The sequence below is a fragment of the Vulpes lagopus genome, chromosome 8 (assembly GCF_018345385.1).
Source record: "Vulpes lagopus strain Blue_001 chromosome 8, ASM1834538v1, whole genome shotgun sequence".
In the NCBI taxonomy this organism is placed as follows: domain Eukaryota; kingdom Metazoa; phylum Chordata; class Mammalia; order Carnivora; family Canidae; genus Vulpes; species Vulpes lagopus.
Window position 1 is genome coordinate 65307848 of NC_054831.1, and position 17989 is coordinate 65325836.

General features: G+C 44.1%; 1 protein-coding gene across 20 annotated transcripts in view; it reads left to right on the top strand.

The window, feature by feature from the left end:
* The window catches only part of KIAA1217 (KIAA1217 ortholog), a 464836-nt gene that overhangs the window by 312436 nt on the left and 134411 nt on the right, over window positions 1-17989 (top strand). For 15 of the 20 annotated variants that reach the window (XM_041765783.1, XM_041765782.1, XM_041765799.1 and 12 more), the window contains one exon: window positions 15522-15720. In XM_041765783.1, the coding sequence (XP_041621717.1) occupies window positions 15522-15720 (199 nt within the window). The other 5 variants (XM_041765789.1, XM_041765784.1, XM_041765785.1 and 2 more) reach the window with 5 other exon arrangements.

Genomic DNA, 17989 nt, shown 5'->3' on the forward strand with positions numbered 1-17989 from the left:
ACCCCTGAGCCACCCAGGCGTCCCTGCACACTTGATTTAACTCAGAGTAGGTCAGTGGAGCTCCAAACATTTTGCCCAGCAGCGCTACCTGCTGAGAAGTGAGGATGTTTTCTGTGAGTTTAATTTGGTAATCCCGGGACAATGTATCTGTCTATAGAGCTATAGAGCTCAGGTTCTTGTGGCCTCAAGAGTTCTGGAGCCCCTTTTACGTGGGAGCTCTTGCATCTCATCCTCTGCTGAGAGTCCCCCATCCAGAGAGAGGTTGGGGTGTCTGCCCTGCTGGCAGCCTCTTTGTTGGGGTGCTGGTCTCCCCTACTGTAGCTCTCTGTTCTCCACCCCCACTGGGCAGGGCCCTCTCTCTCTTTCTCTCTCTGTCTGTTTCTCTCAATTTCCTGGGTTCCGAGGGTAGAGACCCTCGGCCCATTTTACTCCCCATCTCATTGTGATGCCAGCTTTGGTTTTCTGTATGCTTTCCCCCTTTCGTGTCCACAACAGCTCTTCAAATCTATCATCCTGTTTTTATCTTGCACTTTTATTTATCATGCACCTACAGGGCTTTATTATTTGTGATCTACTTCAGGAGATTTCTTTCATAGCTGATGAAGCCTGTAAAGAATCCGAGGCCCTACAGCAACCCTCACATTTCTGGGGAGAATATATTTACCCAGAAAAGGGCTTTTATGAGGTCATTCTAGCTAATAGCTCTTCTAATGGTGTCACTCTCCTTTTCTCTTAAAAGTCCCTTCGAGTTCTTTTCCTTTTTATATCCCACCTCTGAAAGCATTCTGGGTAGACTATTTTAGTACAGTTCTTGTTGGGAGACCTATCTTTTGGCTTTAGGATGTAGCCATCTGTACTCAATGTTCTTTTTCTTACAGAGATTTGTGTCCGATATGTGAAACTGGGTTCTAACTAATATAAAATCATTCAGAAATAAAAGAAAAACACATACTATATATAGTATCATCTCTGTATCTATAATGGTGGTATGGATCACAGATATCATATAATGCAATTATGGCGAGACTTAGAGGCCTCCTATATGTTGGTCATTTGTATGGACATATCTGTGTGCACCTGCAGTCATGGATGAAGTAGCCGTCAAGCCAGGACATCTCACTGGCCGATTTCCCCCTTTTTTTCTTTCCTTTTTTTTTCTTAAAGATTTTATTTATTTATTCATGAGACACAGAGAGAGAGGCAGAAACACAGGCAGAGGGAGAAGCAGGCTCCCTGCAGGTGCCTTTCTTTTTTCTTTTTAACTGTGGTAGAATATTTGTGACATAAAGTTTACCGTCTTAAACATTTTCTAAGTGTACAGTTCAGCAGTGTAATTACACTTACAGTGTTGTACAACCAATCCCCAGCACGCTTTTCCTTTTACAAAATGGAAACTCTGCTCACATTTATCAACACCTTCCCATCCCCTTCTCCTGCCAGCCCCTCCCTGGTGCCCATCATTTGACTTTCTGTCATGAATTGACTACTCTGGACACCTCATATAAATGGACTCTTACAGTGGGTGTATCTTTTTGTATCTGGATTATTATACTTCATGTAGCATTCTGAAGGCTCATTCGTGTTGTAGCGTATGTCTGAATTTCTTTGCTTTTTGAGGCCAAATAATCATCTGTCGTATGAATATACCATATTTTGTTTATCCATTCATCCATTGGTGGACAATCGGGTTTATCCACTCTTGGCATTGTGAATTATGCTGCTGTGAACGTGGGTGTACAGATATATTTCTCTGAGACCCTGCCTTCAGCTCTCACTGGCTGATTTTGGATTCGAGAGTAAGTCCTTTGTTCATGAGGACTATGGAAATTTTTGTTTCTTAAAACACACATATTTTTCCACCATTGGTTTTTAACAAATATTTAAAAAATAAAGTTGTCAAAAATTATTCATCAGTGGCTCAACAAGAACTGAAATATTTAAATACTGGCAACAGATGCATAGTAAACTGAGGCATATACTCCAGGGTTACCCAGGCTTCAGTGATAGAATTAGTTCCCTTAGCCGTAATCCTGATCTTCTGTTTCTTTATGTATTCACCTTGGGTCTATTTATGAGAGTCTTGTTAGCCTGAGTGGCAGAGCAGAGGCACAGAGCACTGTGCTCACAGGCCAGTCTTTGTAGAGAAGCCCAATGGCCAGTGCCAATCAAGATGGCAGGCTGGGTTCACCACCAAACTGCACTCAGCCTAAGGAAGGTATTTCAGTGTGGTTTGGCAAGCTCTGATAGCTCTCCTGCAGCCTTGGGACAACCTCAGGACGATTGGCCAATGTGACATGTTCTCCAATGACAAGATGAATTTAAATATCTGCCTGTGGCAAGATATTTCAGGGAAAACTCATTGTCACTCAGGGTTTGCTTTCAGCATTTCTTTCTAAACCATAAGGTTGGGACTGTCACTGCTTTCTCCTTCCTTGAGGGGAACAGGGGTTAACTGTACCTATGTTTTCATCATGAACGAATAGACGGTCGGTCCATTTTGGTCAGCCTGTTCTTTGTCTCTTCATGTTTTCACCCTTTTCTTTTCTATCTTTTCTCTCTCTCTTTTTCTCCTATCATGCAGGCTTTGCAGTGCATGCTGATCTCTCTTCAGGCAGAACTTGACATTCAAAGGTACTTGATGAAAATTGAATCATCTCAGCGAGTTAGTACTCCACCTTTTCTTTTTCTGCATTGAGTTGTACCTCACCTCCTGCCTTTTTATTCTGTTGCGTGTGGCATTCTAATCAGTAGCAGCCACTAAACCGGATTGGCTGTCTTTTCCCCAGTTCCCCCCAAGCCTTGACTTAAACCCATCAAAACCAAATGCTTGCAGTGTTCTGAAATGTGTGTGTGTATTTAATTGTGAGAGTTAATATTAAAGTTAATACTAATTGCATGCTTGCCCCGAAATATTTCTTGACTTTCCACAAACTGAGCTGTGGAATCAACAGTAAGGCAGGATCATGGCACATCATCTGAAGCAGGGGCTCTCCAGCAAGACCTCCTCCTCCCCAGCTTGCTCAAGGCAGCTCCTCTATGACCAGTGTTGGCTCCAGATCATTTTACTGATATGCATCTTAGTAATAAAAATGAGAGGAATGGACACACTCATATAGGACTTAATATTTGCCAGCCACTGTTCTAAGTGCTTTACAAGTATTAACTTCTCACAGCAACCCATGGGGTGGGTGTGCTGTGGTTCCCATTTTACAAATGGGGAAACTGAGGCACAAAGTAAATTGATTCACATCGTTCTTTTTTTAAAGATTTTATTTATGTATTCACAAGAGACACATACAGAGAGGCAGAGACACAGACAGAGGGAGAAGGAGGCTCCCTGCAGGGAGCCCAATGCAGGACTAGATCCTGGGATCCTAGGATCATGACCTGAGCCAAAGGCAGACGCTTAACCACTTGAGCCACCCAGATGCCCCTGGAGCCTGCGTTCTGTAAGAAGAATGTGATAAAAAAGAAAATGTTCTCATTCTAAATCCTGTCTTCCATCTTATCAAGCCCTGATATGCTTCCCCAGAGCAGCTCTAGAGGGAAAAAAGAACCTTTAGCCTAAAACTAGAACTTTGCACGGGTATTTGTTTATTTGAAAAGCATTCCAGGGACACTGGGAGGGCAGCTGGTGGTGGTGATGGTGTGTGTATGTGTTTGGGAACGTGATTTGGAAAGTATCAGCAAATCCTACTTTTAAGAGGTCTCAGGTGGGTCTGGCGACAGCACTTGAAGATGTGGTGGCCTCAGGCACCCCAGTGTCCCCCCACCCCCACCCAGCTCCCTGGGGACTTCCTTTCTGCAGGAGGTGATGGAGGATCCCCTTCAGATCTCCCAGGACAGGCTTTTCTTGCTAGTGGGAACAAATATTTAAAAAATAAAGTTGTCAAAAATTATTCATCAGTGGCTCAACAAGAACTGAAATATTTAAATACTGGCAACAGATGCATAGTAAACTGAGGCATATACTCCAGGGTTACCCAGGCTTCAGTGATAGAATTAGTTCCCTTAGCCGTAATCCTGATCTTCTGTTTCTTTATGTATTCACCTTGGGTCTATTTATGAGAGTCTTGTTAGCCTGAGTGGCAGAGCAGAGGCACAGAGCACTGTGCTCACAGGCCAGTCTTTGTAGAGAAGCCCAATGGCCAGTGCCAATCAAGATGGCAGGCTGGGTTCACCACCAAACTGCACTCAGCCTAAGGAAGGTATTTCAGTGTGGTTTGGCAAGCTCTGATAGCTCTCCTGCAGCCTTGGGACAACCTCAGGACGATTGGCCAATGTGACATGTTCTCCAATGACAAGATGAATTTAAATATCTGCCTGTGGCAAGATATTTCAGGGAAAACTCATTGTCACTCAGGGTTTGCTTTCAGCATTTCTTTCTAAACCATAAGGTTGGGACTGTCACTGCTTTCTCCTTCCTTGAGGGGAACAGGGGTTAACTGTACCTATGTTTTCATCATGAACGAATAGACGGTCGGTCCATTTTGGTCAGCCTGTTCTTTGTCTCTTCATGTTTTCACCCTTTTCTTTTCTATCTTTTCTCTCTCTCTTTTTCTCCTATCATGCAGGCTTTGCAGTGCATGCTGATCTCTCTTCAGGCAGAACTTGACATTCAAAGGTACTTGATGAAAATTGAATCATCTCAGCGAGTTAGTACTCCACCTTTTCTTTTTCTGCATTGAGTTGTACCTCACCTCCTGCCTTTTTATTCTGTTGCGTGTGGCATTCTAATCAGTAGCAGCCACTAAACCGGATTGGCTGTCTTTTCCCCAGTTCCCCCCAAGCCTTGACTTAAACCCATCAAAACCAAATGCTTGCAGTGTTCTGAAATGTGTGTGTGTATTTAATTGTGAGAGTTAATATTAAAGTTAATACTAATTGCATGCTTGCCCCGAAATATTTCTTGACTTTCCACAAACTGAGCTGTGGAATCAACAGTAAGGCAGGATCATGGCACATCATCTGAAGCAGGGGCTCTCCAGCAAGACCTCCTCCTCCCCAGCTTGCTCAAGGCAGCTCCTCTATGACCCATGTTGGCTCCAGATCATTTACTGATATGCATCTTAGTAATAAAAATGAGAGGAATGGACACACTCATATAGGACTTAATATTTGCCAGCCACTGTTCTAAGTGCTTTACAAGTATTAACTTCCACAGCAACCCATGGGGTGGGTGTGCTGTGGTTCCCATTTTACAAATGGGGAAACTGAGGCACAAAGTAAATTGATTCACATCGTTCTTTTTTTAAAGATTTTATTTATTTATTCATGAGACACAGAGAGAGAGGCAGAAACACAGGCAGAGGGAGAAGCAGGCTCCTCTGCAGGTGCCTTTCTTTTTTCTTTTTAACTGTGGTAGGAATATTTGTGGACATAAAGTTTACCGTCTTAAACATTTTCTAAGTGTACAGTTCAGCAGTGTAATTACACTTACAGTGTTGTACAACCAATCCCCAGCACCCGCTTTTATTTTCAAAATGGAAACTCTGCTCACATTTATCAACACCTTCCCATCCCTTCTCCTGCCAGCCCCCTCCCTGGTGCCCATCATTTGAATTTCTGTCATGAATTGACTACTCTGGACACCTCATATAAATGGACTCTTACAGTGGGTGTATCTTTTTGTATCTGGATTATTATACTTCATGTAGCATTCTGAAGGCTCATTCGTGTTGTAGCGTATGTCTGAATTTCTTTGCTTTTTGAGGCCAAATAATCATCTGTCGTATGAATATACCATATTTTGTTTATCCATTCATCCATTGGTGGACAATCGTTTATCCACTCTTGGCATTGTGAATTATGCTGCTGTGAACGTGGGTGTACAGATATATTTCTCTGAGACCCTGCCTTCAGCTCTCACTGGCTGATTTTGGATTCGAGAGTAAGTCCTTTGTTCATGAGGACTATGGAAATTTTTGTTTCTTAAAACACACATATTTTTCCACCATTGGTTTTTAACAAATATTTAAAAAATAAAGTTGTCAAAAATTATTCATCAGTGGCTCAACAAGAACTGAAATATTTAAATACTGGCAACAGATGCATAGTAAACTGAGGCATATACTCCAGGGTTACCCAGGCTTCAGTGATAGAATTAGTTCCTTAGCCGTAATCCTTGATCTTCTGTTTCTTTATGTATTCACCTTGGTCTATTTATGAGAGTCTTGTTAGCCTGAGTGGCAGAGCAGAGGCACAGAGCACTGTGCTCACAGGCCAGTCTTTGTAGAGAAGCCCAATGGCCAGTGCCAATCAAGATGGCAGGCTGGGTTCACCACCAAACTGCACTCAGGCCTAAGGAAGGTATTTCAGTGTGGTTTGGCAAGCTCTGATAGCTCTCCTGCAGCCTTGGGACAACCTCAGGACGATTGGCCAATGTGACATGTTCTCCAATGACAAGATGAATTTAAATATCTGCCTGTGGCAAGATATTTCAGGGAAAACTCATTGTCACTCAGGGTTTGCTTTCAGCATTTCTTTCTAAACCATAAGGTTGGGACTGTCACTGCTTTCTCCTTCCTTGAGGGGAACAGGGGTTAACTGTACCTATGTTTTCATCATGAACGAATAGACGGTCGGTCCATTTTGGTCAGCCTGTTCTTTGTCTCTTCATGTTTTCACCTTTTCTTTTTCTGCATTGAGTTGTACCTCACCTCCTGCCTTTTTATTCTGTTGCGTGTGGCATTCTAATCAGTAGCAGCCACTAAACCGGATTGGCTGTCTTTTCCCCAGTTCCCCCCAAGCCTTGACTTAAACCCATCAAAACCAAATGCTTGCAGTGTTCTGAAATGTGTGTGTGTATTTAATTGTGAAGTTAATATTAAAGTTAATACTAATTGCATGCTTGCCCCGAAATATTTCTTGACTTTCCACAAACTGAGCTGTGGAATCAACAGTAAGGCAGGATCATGGCACATCATCTGAAGCAGGGGCTCTCCAGCAAGACCTCCTCCTCCCCAGCTTGCTCAAGGCAGCTCCTCTATGACCCATGTTGGCTCCAGATCATTTACTGATATGCATCTTAGTAATAAAAATGAGAGGAATGGACACACTCATATAGGACTTAATATTTGCCAGCCACTGTTCTAAGTGCTTTACAAGTATTAACTTCCACAGCAACCCATGGGGTGGGTGTGCTGTGGTTCCCATTTTACAAATGGGGAAACTGAGGCACAAAGTAAATTGATTCACATCGTTCTTTTTTTAAAGATTTTATTTATTTATTCATGAGACACAGAGAGAGAGGCAGAAACACAGGCAGAGGGAGAAGCAGGCTCCTCTGCAGGTGCCTTTCTTTTTTCTTTTTAACTGTGGTAAATATTGTGGACATAAAGTTTACCGTCTTAAACATTTTCTAAGTGTACATCCAGCTGTCATATTCTAGAACAGTGGGTGTCCTCTGTCTATTCCCCACGTTGGCCATCAGCATAGGAACGACCCTGAGGAGATAAGGGCTTGGGTTTTGCTTTTCTGGCCATCCACCACAGGTGTTGTGGGAAGTAGCCAAGGAGCTTCATGGAACCCAGGCCTGCTGCTTCTGAAAAACACCTGCTTTGCATCCGAGACTCAACTGAAAATGGCAGGTGGGCCACCTGATGGGAGAGGATGTCAGCCTAGATAGATGCGGCCACCTGGGGTGGGTTTACGTAAGGGCAGAGGCAGGATGGAAGCCAGATATGCCTCAGAGAGCTCTTGTCATTCTCCCTATCCCCAGGCCCAAACCTAGCAGAGGCCTCAGAATTTGAAAATGAGGAGGGGCACCTGGCTGGTTCAGTCAGTGCTGCGTGCGACCCTTGATCTTGGGATTGTGAGTTTGAGACCCATGTTGAACATAAATATCACTTAAATGAAAGAAAGGAAGAGAATCTGGAAAAGAAGAGAAAAGAAATTGGAAACAAGGAGAGGCAAAGAAGGGAGGCAAGTGATGGCACTGTGGCTTGTAGAAAGGGCTCTAAGCAAAGGAGACACTTCAGTTTTCCTTAGGGACAATCCTTCATTCTCCTGAGGCCAGTGTGAAGCAGGGATGGTAGAGAAAACAGACGTGTGGGGATGATCCATTGTTGTTAACTTCTAATATTGTGCTCCTTGAATCTTTCACAGGAGTACCTAACAACTAGAAAGTTCTCTTCAGTTGGAGTCAGTTTTAAATAGGTTTGAGTTGAAAGCCTCCTAAGTACAAGAAATAGGATTAAAGCATTGGAATGTTGTTATTAAATTAACCGTGTCAGTTGATGAATACGGTTAATCCTTGAACAACTCATAGTTTAGCGGCACTGACCCCCCACACACAGTCAAAAATGTGTGTATAACTTTTCACTCCCCCAGAACTTTATGACCAATGGCCTTCTATTGACTGGAGGCCTTGCCAATAAACAGTCGATTAACACATATTTTGTATATGTGTTATATACTGTAGTCTTACAATACCCTAAGCTAAAGAAAAGAAAATATTATAAATAAAATCATAAGGAGGGACTCCTGGGTGGCTCAGTGGTTGAGCACCTCCCTTCAGCCCAGGGCATGATCCTGGAGTCCTGGGATCGAGTCCCACATCGGGCTCCCTGCATGGAGCCTGCTTCTCCCTCTGCCTATGTCTCTGCCTCTCTCTCTCTCTCTCTCTCTCTCTGTGTGTGTGTGTCTCTCATGAATAAAGAAATACAATCTTTAAAAAAATCATAAGGAGAAGAAAATACACTTAGAGTACTGTCCTGTATTTATCCAAAAATATCTGAATATAAGTGGACCTGTGCCGTTGAAACCCATTTCAAAGGTCAACTATTAGGATAAGGAGTCATCCCAAATACATTTGTGTGTGAGAAGCATCATATTTCCAAATTCTTTGTGGGAATTGGGCATTAATTAGAATGATGTAAAACTTTAGTAAGGCAATGTTGAGTTTTGTTCAAAATATAACATAATTTGAAGTGACACGTATACCCTGGCTAACCAGACACCTCACCATTCCCAAGGCTTATCATGTTATGTAAAGCTACATTAGCAGGCTTTGTTTTCTGGACTCGGTATTTCAATTTTGACTTTAAGGGGTCCGAAAAATGGGAATGGAAACACATCATCAGTGCCTCTAGCTTTAACTTTCTTTTCTCTTTGGCTTTGGTCTCCAAATACAACAGCATTTCAGAGTAAGAATAAATTTGATCTCCTAGTATAACATAATGCTCATGGTGAACATTTCAGCAAATATTTGTTCGTGATGATAGAATGTAAGTATGGCAGTCTTTTAAAAATTAATGCTGTGCAACTGTGTTGCATGTGCTTGAGGCCGTAAATGTAGAAAGCTAGATCCTAGTGCTAGTTAAGCTGCATATCTCTATCTAGCAAATGCAATAGGGTAAATAATTTGAAGGAAATCTCAATAAGCAAGTCTTCTGGGTGACATGCTTTTTTCTTCTTTGTGTAGTGTCTATGTCAAAGTTATGAAGTTTTAGTCCTGAGAGGACTGCCTAACCAACTAGTTCAACCTCTGGCCTTACAGATGAGAAACTAGGACTCGGTGAGGCTCTCTACATTGCCCACTTTTTGGTAGGAGCTGAACTAGAGCCAGCATCTCCAGACTCCTGATTAAATGACTTTACCACTGACTGTCAGCCCTGGAATCCAGCAGATTTGGTCCTATTTCCTTCACTTGCTAGAATTTCAAGCAAGTGGCTTAAATGATTTTTTTTCTCAATGGTTACCAGTATCATGAGTTGCAATGAGGTTTAAATGAGAATCCCATATGACAGTCACAGTGCAGCAGGCAGCAGTTCTTTCATTCCTGGCTCTCTCCCCTCACTTCTCCATCAGGAGGAGAATCTTCCCAGAGGACCAGTCTCCACATGTTATAGATGAAACAGAGAGGGGACCTGCAGGAAGCCTGTTACCCCAGGATCTCTTGGTGATAGAAAGCCCTCCTTGAAGAAGGGAAGAGTTGAAAGGATGATTGGAGTTCAGGTGGCCTGGTTTAACAAGCCACGCCTTTGTGCATGACCCCAAATGACTTCTCTGGGTTTGTAGGTTTGGGGTCACCTGGGGATTTGGGAAAAACATCTAGAAAGTTGTAACAGAAACAAAGGGAGATGGGTTGGTATCATGATTCCCCATGAAGTACAGAGGGAAACCCAGCCTTCCAAACCCTTGAATCCTACTCCTATGGCTCTCGTACCATTACTACCATTCACTGCTCCACATGTCTTCCCCGGGGGGGAGACAGCTCTCTGCTCATAAGGTTAAGGTAGAGGCTCCAAATGCCATTCTGTAGACAATGCCTAGGGAGAAGGCTTGGCCTGAGCCAAAATGAGAATAACTCCAATGTAAAGACTTTTTTAGTAGGCCAAATCTCAAATTGTGTGAGTATCCTGCCCCCCTTTTTTGCTGTTAAAATAAGTCCTTTCCCCTGGGGATCCCTGGGTGGCTCAGCAGTTTAACACCTGCCTTTGACCCAGGGTGTGATCCTGGGGTCCCAGGATCAAGTCCCATGTCGGACTCCTTCCATGGAGCCTGATTCTCCCTCTGCCTCTGTCTCTGCCTCTCTCTCGCTCTCTCTCTGTCTCTCATGAGTAAATAAATAAAATCTTAAAAAATATATATCTCCTTTCCCATGTAATAATGATACCACACACAGTAACAATTTCAGTAGAGGGGACGTATTTGGGTGCCCCTAACTTTGTGAAATACCATCTTAGGAACTCTACATCATAACCTCTTCCCATAATTTTTAAAAGAGAGTTTCATCTGTGAAATACATATATGTACTGCTGATATTATAAATGTGCTAGCGTCATAACAGCCCAAGGTACGGAGCTGTTAGAACTGATCTGTGTCAGTAGTGGCTTGCTTGCAAGGCACAAAGTTGTCTCAAACTAGTTCAACAATAAAATGGAACTAAGTAGAAGGAATTAATGGGAAAGGCCCCTCATTGTGCTGGAATCGGGAACTGGGATGCCCAGTGGGCCAGAGAGCTGCTCTCCATCTTTCGGGTCATGGGGATCTCTTAGCTCTCTTTTCCTGAACAGATCTGTCTCATCCTTCCTCTGAATTCTCTGTTTCACATTTCCTGTCCATTTCAGACACAACTTCATGTGACCTCACATTTCTAATTCTCATTCAACACTAATAAAATAGCTCCTTTGTCCCAGGTCTCCATTTTTCAGAGAGAGACTATAATGGGCCCAGTCAAGATCAGGTGTGGCTACTGCTTGGTCCAGTCAGCTGAGACTGGGTTGGGAGTGGGTGACTCTGCACTTAGCTGCTCAAAGCAGCATATGCTTGGAAGTAAAAAGGGGGTTTCTACTAATAATCACCCCGGGACAACAGGTGCAAAGCAGGACTGTCCCAGGGTAGCTGCAATGCATGTCCTTCCCCCTCCCCCCAATATGGGACTGGGGCTTATCCAAGTGGGCAGGGAGGAATTCCTCAGGGAAGGAGGACATATCTTGGAGACAGGAACTCTTTCAAAGATCACTGAGCATCAAGTAAAATAATAAATGTGAAACTTTTTCATGAATTAGCAGGAGGCAAAATCCTGCCCTGAGGTTGCCTGTAGAAAAACACAACTGGGGGAGGTGCCTGGGTGGCTCAGTCGGTTGGGCGTCTGCCTTCAGCTCAGGTCACGATCCCAGGGTCCTGGGATTGAGCTCCACATCAGGCTCCCTGCTCAGCGGGGAGCCTGCTTTTCCCTCTCCCTCCTCAGCTCCTCCTGCTTGTGCTCTCTCACTCTCCATCTCATACATAAAAATCTAAATAAAATAAAATAAAATAAAATCTTAGTCTTTTATTTAAAGAAAAAAACAACAACTCGGTAGTCAGCTACTTTGGATTATGTATCTGTTAGTTCAGTTGAGAGAGAGACAGGGGAAAATGTCCCTTGAGAGGCCAGCAGTTGTCCCACTTTCTCCTCCTGGCTGCCCCCTAGTGCACAGACACCTGAGAACACGGGTGTGTGACTTAGCTCAGGGCGTCCCTTAGCACCTGTTCAGTCATGTCTTCCTCCCCTCTTCCCACCGTGGTCCACCCTTCGATGCCAGCAGTTATTCCCTAAACCCCTTCTGCATTCACAGGGACACACCTCTTAGCTCTTTTCGTCCCACTGTTAGGTGTCTATTATCCTTGGCCCCAAAATATACCTTAAATGCGTTAGGAGCTCAGGAACCACATGCAGCACTCCTGACCCCAGGAGCCTCGCACTGTGCTGAGTACAGGGTCCCTGTTCCAAATGCTTTTTGACTTTTCTTTTCTCCTGTAGCAAATCACAGAGTATCTGACATTCGTTAGTGTCAGCAATTTCTATTGTCTTTTCCCTGCACTAAATGATGTCTTAGCAGCGAGCTGGCGTCAAGGGAGGGGACCCTGTGAGGCGATTGCTAATATGCAATGATAGTTTGCAGGGGGAAAGTGAATGATATGAAATAAAAGAGGGGACATTTATATTTGGAACTAAGTAGCTATGTACAGGAAGTTTTTTTTTTTTAAAGATTAGCCCTTACATCTCTATTTTTATACATATTACCACCACGATGACCCTGAACAAGAAATAGAAATTTGATTCTGACTTTCTTCAAGGATTATTGCCTTTTGCAATGGAAAATGACAACTCATCAAATGTATTATATCTGCCGTGGGCTGCAAAGTTGACCAAACGGTAGAGGCCATGAACGTGGCCCTGCCGCTTAAAGTAATATTATTTCTTGGCTATTTTGCTAAACTGAGTGTGTAGTCTTTTTTTTTTTTTTTAATCAAGTCAGAGTGAAGACATTTTCCCTTGATATTCTGCTGAGTGTAGCAACCAGGTAGCTACTTCATTGAAGACCATATGAATTTATCTAGGTCTTGGCAGGCCAGGCAGTGATTTAGGGATGATTTTTCTAATCAAGTTATATGTTCACCGAGTGCCAAAGCCAGATCCCAATGTTTATTACAGAAGCAGTCCTTATGGAAAATAAATCTAGCAATAAACCACTTTGGGAGCTTGCACAGAAAAATTAAGCCAAAGAGACAATTTAACTGTTAATGGGTGTCCTCTCCGGCATGTAATGTGAGCTGAGAGTTTCCTATGGAACACCCAGGCTGGTGCTCTCCCTGAAGCCACATCCTACTCTTAAGGGAGTGCACAGATCTATGTGCTGATCCTGTTCCGGTTTTCCTCTGGGGAAGGTTTTGAGAGGTGTATCAAGGAGCAGGGGTGTAGATAATGCAATAGTGCTCCTGCCAAGAGGGGTCTCCTTGTATCCTTAGTAGCAAGAGAGAGGGGAAAGAAGCTGACCATTCTGTCCTCAAAAGGGTTCCCTAATGTATCAGGCTACCTAATTGTCAGTGTACCTTGATCCAAAAATCATTAAAAATTTCAAGACAGGGGTGCCTGGGTGGCTCAGTGAGTTAAGCATCCAACTCTTGATTCAGCTTCAGGACATGATGTCAGGATTGTGAGATTGAGCCCCACATCCGGCCCTGTGCTGAGCAGGGAACCTGCTTAAGATTCCCTCTCCCTCCCTCCCTACCCTTTCCCTCCTTCTCTCCCTCTTCCTCCCCACCCCACATATTCTCTCTCTCTAAAAAAGAAAGAAAGAAAGAAGAAAAAGAAGAAAGAAAGAAAGAAAGAAAGAAAGAAAGAAAGAAAGAAAGAAAGAAAGAAAGAAAGAAAGAAAGAAAGAAAAAGAATTTCAAGACAGCCACAGTAGAGCATGAATCCAAGCATGGAATCCTTTTAAGTGTGGGGCCCTGTATGGGGTATAGGTTGTACACCCATGAAGCTGCTCCTGCCTTGAGAGGTAAATGCTTTGGTGCTTAACTTCAAAATGCAGTGGCCTCCTTAGGAAGACTTAAAGGAAATTAAGGAATGCAAACAAACCAAAAAACTAGCTACCGTGGCCTGCCAGTAGCCCAGCACTAGCCCCTCAGCATCTTTAGCATCTTAGTAAGAGAAAACTCGCCTGCCTGATGCATTCTGATCAGTTTGCCTTCCAGAAGGTGCCTGGATCATGTAATGCCAGTCACGGTGGGCAGTGCGAGAGGGGAGAGCTGAGATAATGTGTTCATTCAGCCTAATCCCCTATTTCGCTGACTCCTTTTCTCTGACCATCCACGGGTATAATCTCCGACCTCTACACGCTAGTTCAAGTGATCCTCTAAAAAAAATGTATCTGATCCTGGCCCCCTCTTGCCTTTCCCTGCCTAAAATGCCTCCACGAAGTTCTGGTACCTTCAAATTCAGTTGAGCGCCCTCATTTTGACCCCACAGCTGTGTGTGATCTGATCTCTGTTGGACATCCACCCCAGCAAGTCTCCAGTGCTTGCCACTTCTTTCTGCATCAGGGACTTTGCATTGGCCACCCCTCAACCTGGAGTGTCTTTCCCTCTTTTTATCCCTACCCTCTGGCTGACCACCTCCTCCCACCTTACCTCTTCCTTGAGAACACAGTTCACGTGTCTTACCGACTTCTCCACTCAAGTACCCCACTCCCACCAGTTGGACTTAACATAGTCTCACCACGGCTTTACCTTTGTCTTCATTGCTGGTCCCCTGGTGAGACTATGAGCACCATGAGGCCAGGGGCAAGTCTGTTTTGTGCATCATTCTGGCCCCAGTACCTAGCACAGTGCCTGGAACATAGTGGGTACTCAATATGTGTCTGTTGGAAGGATGAATGGATGTACCCACACAGTTCCTCATTTACACATCATTATACACTATCTTGTGCTGTTTTGTGCCTTTCACTAATTGCACCAATTAGTTCTGAAACTCTTTGATGGGCAGCATGTTGTCTGTTTTTCTCCATTTCCCACAATGCTCAACCAATAGTCCAGGTTCAAGGAATGTTCTTGACTAATGGATTATGAGCATCTTACACATGAAATTGCCTTCCACTAGAGTACAGATAATTAAAAGTTCAGTTATGTGTCGTGTGTGTGCAAGTTATTCTAGGTCCTTTCTGCCGATTGTTGAGGTAAGTAATAACCAAAGCTAAACATAATCTTACCTATGGGATTTCTGTCTCAAAGGAAAAAATGTAACTGTGATATAAATGTCTCCCTCACAATCTTGGTTTACTGATTTTGGAAGCAGTCTTAATGTAAGACTTTAAAGGACTGGTTGTGTTCACTTTATTGTGGTGTGAATGCCTCATCCATTTAGGTATATATAAACATGTACAATCCCATCTGTTGTCATAACAACCGTTAAAATTTGTCTGGCCAAAGGAATTGATTTGCCATCATTCTTTCCTAGGATGTGGCTCATCCTCAACTCCTTGTTCAAGCTGACATTTGTACAGTAGATGCGCAGTGATAAAAATCTTAATGGACTACTCAGGGACAATGTGGGGTGTGTTTTTTTCCAGTAACTTTCACAATTGATACTTTGACCCACTGGATCTTCAGTTTTCTGGGTCCAGTCATTCTGGTGGATTTTTTCCCCTGCCATACTGTTGGCCCAGATTGGCAGACCTTGATGATATTGAAAACATTTTCAGCATAATTAATAGTCATTTATTTTCCTACTTTCTTTCAAATGCCTTTTGCAGACAAGAAGCCCCAAACTGTCTCATAGTCCCCAGCCTCCCAATTTGGGTGACCCGGTCGAGCATTTATCAGAGACGTCTGGTGATTCTTTGGAAGCCATGTCTGAGGGAGAAGTTCCAAGTCCTTTTTCCAGAGGCAGCCGAACTCGAGCAAGTCTTCCAGTGGTGAGGTCAACCAACCAGACAAAAGAGAGATCTCTAGGTAAGCCTCAGAGGGCAGTTTCCAATGCCCCTTTTTTACTGCGTATATACATTTTTATACTTCTGAACATATACGCCTGCATCCAAATGTTAACTAGGTCTTGTTTTGTGAAAACACAAGTACTACGACACTTGACTAATTTAACAGCAAGCTGAGGAAATAGCATGTCCAAGCTGTCTTTTGGGCCAGGCTCTGTGACAGTGAAACCATAAACACAGGGCTGTTCCCACCACCACATGGAAGGATGGAGGGGCTCGGCATGTGTTTGGCATAGCTTTTCCTTTCAACAACGCATTTAAGGAAAGCAGAAGGATTCTATTGTTCTGCCTTTACCACTTATCATTTGCTCTTTTATATTGGAAATTCAATTTCTGTCTCGCTTTACTTTAAAAAAATGTTTTGGCCTTTAACAAAATGTACAGTTCATAAGGATTTAGACCTCTCTGCCGATTTCATAAGCTTAACCAGCTGTTTCAATGTTCCAGACCAGTACTTATTTTTGCAGATCGTTGGGGTCATGGGGTAGGAGGGTACAGGAACAGGATCAGCCCACAAAAGGCTTCAGGGCCTGGCCCCTACAGAAGATAGCAAAGTGATGCCACATAAAACTTAACAAATGCCTTGCTTGGAGGAGAAAAGAGCTGAAAGCTTTGGGGAGGACTGCTGATTGTTCCCTTGGTTGCAGATTATAGGAAGACTGGTTGCAAACATTGTCCTTGCTGCCCCCCCCCAAAAGAAAACCCCAACCTATTGTTATTTGTATTATCAATGTTACATTTTAACATTAAATTTTATATAGTTCACTTTAGATTACTAATCCAGGGCCCTCATTTTACCAATGAGAGAAGAAAGCGACAAAGAACAATCTGCTTTTTTCTTTTCTTGCTTTTTGGTTTTGGGGGGTTTGTTTTTGTTTTTGTTTTGAAGTCACACAGTTGATAGCTGAAGTGGGCCTCCAGTTCCTATTTAGTCTTCCGTACAATTGAAGGAGTGGGACACACAGGGGTGTGATCCACCCGAGGAACATCCTGGGCCAGGACAGGGTCAAGACAACACAGGGACACAGGCTTCCACACCTAGCCCCAGGCTGGAGCCTTCCAACTGCTTGATGCAGTGCTGTACTCTGCCCCGCTCTGCCTGAGGGAGCAGGAGCCAATCCGGAAGTGGAATTTCTCCTTTGTGCTTTGCAGGAAATGAGTGAACTGCAGGTCCCTATAAAGACAGCCTGTGCTTTGCAAAATAAAATGAAGATAGAATAATTGCCTGCGTGCCTCCCTCCATACCTGGGGACCACTGAGCCGGAGGGATGATGGCTCCTTTGTCTTGCGGGTGGGAGTTTCATCTAGCAGCCAAGCAGGGTTGGCAGCACGGGTAGTTCCTGGCCATGTTCAGGAAGCAAGCCTGGGGCAGAGAGGCTGCAGGAGCCAGGGGCAGCCTTGCCCTAGGAATTGCTGAAGATCACTGGTGTTTTCCCCTGAAATGGCTGTGCTCCCACAAAGCATTCAGCACACCTTGCTGTGAAAGTCCTGACGAGCAGAGTCGCAGCAGATTAAACAAAAGTGCATCCAAGGTGTTTACTCTTACAGCTCCAAGAGACACCTTGTGGCCTGTGACTTTTTACAGCTCTTGGATAGAAACAGGAATACAGTGAGCAGAGAGGAGAGGAATGAGAAGTTTGCCCAAGCAAGAGGACTCCTTTGGAGGAATGAGGCTGGTGCAGGATCAGGGGGGTTGGTGCTTCCCTTGATCGCCTCTTGGTGGCCAGTTTGGGAATGTCACCCTAGGTGCACCTGGCCTTGTGGTGTAATTCAGTTGAGCCAGGATGGGAAATAAACAGGAAAGTGTGAGTCAGGGAGAGTCTAAACACAGTCTCCCTGCCAGGGGCCTGGCTCAGCCTTGTGTTCGGGGAAAATCCCAAGTGTGATTTACTTAATATGCACACACAGGCTCCGGGGCAGGGCAGGCTCCCCAGAGAGCCCAGAACCAGGAGCCCTGGGTATCCCCCAGCACCTGGTGGTGGAAGAGGAGCACAGCTATGACTCCACCTGCCCCAGAGAGGCTTTGGACCAGGTGTGTGTGTGGGGGGGGGGGGGGGGGAGCAGGGTTGAGGAGGACAGACTGAGCTGTGACCTCCTGCAGACCTACTGTCCATGCTCCATAGAACTTTTGGGATCTGGACCCTGTCACTTTATATTCATCTGCAGAATTTCAAGGTCTGGCCCTGAAGCTCCGTTGATCCTGTCTTTATTTAAAATTTTTCATACTTTGT